This window comes from Montipora foliosa, chromosome 11 (assembly GCF_036669935.1).
Source record: "Montipora foliosa isolate CH-2021 chromosome 11, ASM3666993v2, whole genome shotgun sequence".
NCBI classification, from domain to species: domain Eukaryota; kingdom Metazoa; phylum Cnidaria; class Anthozoa; order Scleractinia; family Acroporidae; genus Montipora; species Montipora foliosa.
Genome location: NC_090879.1, coordinates 3,735,017 through 3,739,830, shown reverse-complemented (window position 1 = coordinate 3,739,830; position 4,814 = coordinate 3,735,017). Strand labels below are relative to the sequence as shown.

At 40.5% G+C, this 4,814-nt stretch overlaps 1 protein-coding gene across 1 annotated transcript; it reads right to left on the bottom strand.

Moving 5' to 3' along the window:
- Positions 1-3,417: 3,417 nt before the first annotated feature.
- On the bottom strand, positions 3,418-4,374 carry LOC137976577 (3-galactosyl-N-acetylglucosaminide 4-alpha-L-fucosyltransferase FUT3-like). The gene has a single exon (XM_068823957.1). The coding sequence runs from the start codon at positions 4,372-4,374 to the stop codon at positions 3,418-3,420; it is 957 nt and encodes a 318-aa protein (XP_068680058.1).
- Between the last annotated feature and the right edge of the window lie 440 nt (positions 4,375-4,814).

The following is a 4,814-nucleotide window of genomic DNA, read 5'->3' as shown; positions in this document are numbered from 1 at the left end:
ATCAAGAAGGACTCGAGAGCATTGTATGGAAAATGGCGCCCGCTTTTCGCAAATTCTCACCTTCGTGCCTGCAACTTCTGTAAACTTGGAAATAATTTCCGAAAACATTTTCCGACAAACATTTCCGAACAATGTACAGGATGGCTCAATGTTCTGGATGAAGTGCACAAATTGCTTGCGAACTAGAAAAAATCACAACGATTTATCGTCCCTCAAGTTTTGTTCGCAATGCGTATGTACACTTTTTATAGAAGTTGTTAGGGTTTCTTTGATTCTCTCACCTTCCTCCACAGAGATATATTTGTTAGAAGTTATTTTCTTCTTACTCCTAGGTCCGTCTTCTGTTTTATTTCCCCCGACATTTGCTGTCCTCTTTTTTCGAAAAACTTTTTTCCTCCTGCTCGAAGATTCGTTAAGAGATTCCTCATACGACGACATCTCTGATGCGTCTTCGCCACTTAATTTGTCGGAAAAGTCGTTCCTCTGAGCTACTGCTAACTTTCCCATTTTCCGCGTCTGAGTGAATGAAGCTCTGAGCAAACGCTTGCTTTAAACTTGAAAGGGAAACTGATGACAGAAATTCGATATTATCCTCATTTCGGACGCCATTTTTAAATCGTTACTTGCGAGGTGCCCTCGCAGAATTTACGCGCGTGTGGCACACGAGATGGCGCAATTGTTTCTAAAAATAGATTTTTTGGCACAACACATGGGGACAAACCTAACAGTGAAAATGACATCTCGTTACGGTCTCCATCTATGATTATGGCTCCTGTGCACAAATAAATGAATATTGATACACAGTTTTTAGGAAGAGCAGAAGGAAGTTTTCAGGACGATCGATCGAGAATAAAATATTTTGCCATCAGCAACAAAATTTACGACATGAAAACAAGATTAATTTTGAACCGCGAATATGAAAAGTTACCATCAGCGAAAAACATTTTGCGAGTTTTTTGGCTACGTTCACTTTTGGCTACACAAGTAAATCGAAAGTGACATCGAAATCACGGGCGCCGTAATCAAGTTACCGCGCCGTGTTTACTCGCGAAACATTGAAGCATCTGTGTCAAATGATGGCAAGATACCGGGTTTTTGTTTTTGTTAGTTTTCGTTTTCCTTCAAGTGTTATAAAGTTTGACAAGAAATTTGCGAATTCAACACAAAGATCACAATCGCCCAACTCTTGAGGTTGACCATTGTTTCTGCAAAGTCAAAAATTTACTCTCCAACACGTGGTTATTTATCACCAGGTAATTCCATCGTTTTGGGAATAGCAGCTACTTTATTATTCATCAGCGTCACAATTTTGTGCTGATTTTGGGGCTCATTTTATTGAAAATCAAGCACGTTTCCAACAGACCTGTTTATTTTCGTGACTTATGCGCTGCTTACAATGCACTACCACAAAAGTCCTCCCGGCCGTATCACATTTCAACCCATGTTTGCAAATTTGTTAAGCTAGAAAATTATACATCATGATAAATTCACAAAGGGTGGAAATGACTGGAAATCTCACAAAAATCTTTTCCAGCGGGAAATTTATTGAAACAAACAACATATTTGCTATTAGAGGCAAAAAAACCTTCCTATTTCAATTGCGTGCGTGCAAACAGGACAATCCGTGGCACAAAGCATATGCAATTAAATAAATTTCTGACAGTTCACATCAAACCCCTTTAATTTTCGAAAGAACCTTGACCGTAAATAATCAAGCACAAAAGAGACAACAAGCTTTCATTCAAATAATTCTTCACAGTCACATTTCCAATCTTTTTTTACCATTGCAGATTTGAGTACAAAATTTATGTAAATTGCCAGACAACTTAGATGCGACTTCACGGTCAACACTGTAATGCAATTCAAGGCGTTCCATTTCTTCAATATTTGTTAAATCAATAAAAAATTGCCATTTAATTTCAGTGTTGTATGTAATACCAAGTTAGTAACATATTAGAAACAAAGCTCACTTGATATCCAACGGGCGAAACATGAAAGTGTTGTCGAAGACCATTACTCGTGGCTTTAAAGATTCCAGATATTTATTTTTCATCGCCTGTCTTGTTCTACCCTGGATTCCAGAAAAAAGCATAGAAACATTACCCATTTTTCAACCCAGTAAATCGCTCTTGAGTAGATGGCCGACTGACACGGTTTAAAAATAGACACTTTTGTGACGCTGGTCGGAACAAACCTGACCCGGGGGATTCTTACTCTTGGGCTGAAAAAATGATAGCGATTACATGGATTTTTCAGCCCGTTTTCCCGGGCTTCAAATCCTAGTTTTTCAAATTATCTTATATTAGCCCCTTTTCCCTTTTAGCGCAACGCAAAATCGAAATTATCGCCAAGAAATATTGTAAGGGTTTAGACATTAGGTTAGCCTTCACTTCCTATAAGTTAAGCAACATGTTCAGTGTGAAGGACTCGATCGCCAATGCGCTCCGTTCCCAGGTGGCTTGCACATTTACAAGAGCAGGATGTCATACTTGTTATGTTGGTGAAACCACTCGACATTTTGGAACCAGATTTCCCGAGCACTTATCCTCGGATCGCAATTCCCACATCTATAAACATCATCAGGCACTGTGTGCACTGTGTGCACTGTGTTCTTCTGAGTCGTGTAAGAATCTATGTTCTCTCAATTGTTTTTCCATCTTAGACTCGGCTCTCACTAAGTTCCAACTTAAGATCAAAGAAGCCCTTCATATTGAATGGGAACGACCCGCATTGAATAAACAACTGAAACATGTTAATTTAACACTCTCACTTTAAAGGCCGGGACACACTAGGCGATAAGTCGCTGCGACACGTCGCGGGGGCAAGTCGCCGCAACAAATCGCCTTGTGTGAGAAGGTTAATTTCATGAAAATCATTGTTGCTGCGGCAGAATTTTGTCGCCGCGATCAGTCGCAGCGATCAGTCGCAGCGAGCGTTGTCGCATCGTGTGTACACTTCCCGCAACAAGTCGCTGCGACAAAATATAAATGAATCAATGAGAGAGTGTCATATGGTCAACCATATTGAATTAGAAAACTAGTTCACATTCCTCCTCATAGGAGATTACTGCGTGTGCTCCGAACAGGCGTCGTGTCGCAGCGACTTGTTTTGAAAGTAGTACACAGGGAGCAATTTGTCGCAGAGACATGTCGCTGTGACTTGTCGCCTAGTGTGTCCTGGCCGGGACAAAAAAACCTAATCACAAATATTAAGGAAGAAAAAATTAACTGTCCGCAACATCATCGCTGCAGTTGGTTTCATCATCACCATCACAATTAGGGGGTGTCAGGACGAATAATTTTCACTGTAGTCCGCATTTCTCACTTATTCGGTAAAGAAAAGCAAGGCTTTTCTTACTCATCCGTCCCCGGGGAGCAACAGTGAACGCTATTTTGGTTATTTGTTGCATAGCCATAATCAATCTACTCCGGCAATAAGCTTTCGAATTTTCTCTTCGTTTCTCCCACAATTTTTCGCCCGCCCCCAAAAGTCATCCATGTTATTGTAAACTTTTGCAGGTAAAGAATTGTTATTCAACGCGTGGCACAACCAACAAGGCCAAGAATCCCAGACCTTCGACACGACTTTGAATTCTTTTTTCCACCAAAAATATTCGTTATAAGCAGTATTGTTTGCGTTCAAGTAAAGTAAATAATTCGCAAGAGCTTCCACAGAGTCGAAATTTGCAACGTTGATAAATGAGCCGGGAACAGCGAGTTGTTCGTTTTCATACGAGGCTCCTCCCATCACAACAGGAACAATATTTTGATTAAGCGGAATATCCCAATATTTTTCTGTTTTGTAGTCAACGCAAAATGAGTTTTCGAAGGCAAAATAGAATTTGTAATGCTGTAGCTTCTTGGTGCATTCTGGAGACGATTTTCTACACGGTTCGTGTTGATTAAACTGTCTCGCACATGATCCAAAGATATCTATTTGGATGTATTTCAACAGTTTCCTGACAAATTGGTCTCTAAGAGTGCCGCAGTGGCTTGAGATCCAAACAGCCAGTTTGTCTTTTCCATCCGCATAGTTCGTTGTTTCTGAAGAAATCTCGTCTGGATTCAATCGAGATCGAGTGTAGTATCCATACGGGAAGAAAATATCCGAATCTATTCGATAAGTCATTGTCCAATTAAACAGGCCGTTGAGAGAGGCAAAATGGAGGTGAGTATTTATAGGACTTTCTAAAACGTAGAAAACCCATCGCTGTTTTGAGGGTTTTCTTTTCTCAATGTTCTTCATATGTGATACACTTGGTAGATCTCTGCCATGAAATACCACTGCATCGCTTACTTCGAGTTCTCTTTGTTTGTGTGTGAATTTACAGATTTGCTCACCGCATGTTACATTTGCATCCAGACCGCTCGCCATTCCCGGCCATTTTCGTCTTCCGAACCAAAGCGTGTATAATAAAATTACCTTGAGGGGGGCATCCTTCGTTTGGTCGTCTGTTCTCTCTCTGTCCTCGATTGTAAAGTTTACTTCCGTTCTACGTGGAACTTGAAGACTTTGTGCGAACTCATTTTGAAGGAGCCATCTTTGAATGATTATGACCAAAAAGCTCACAAGAATAATCGCCAATCCGAATCCGGTATGTTTCTTTTTGCAGTTAACAGTCATTTGTTCTTGATATCATTTTCGCTGAAAGGGTGATATTTTATCCGTTCTTTAACGAAGTAAGCGCCACTCGAGTCTTTACTAATCAAACTGTCGCGTTGTACTGAACTGAATTCCTTCTGGGCAAAACAGTCTGACGTTTTTTGTCTCGTTAACCCCTCCCCCAATTCCGGCGGGTACTCCCAGAAAAATTG

What these genes read in the sequence shown, in the direction of transcription:
- LOC137976577 (XM_068823957.1), bottom strand. Translation starts at nt 4,374, where the DNA reads ATGGCGAGCGGTCTGGATGCAAATGTAACATGCGGTGAGCAAATCTGT.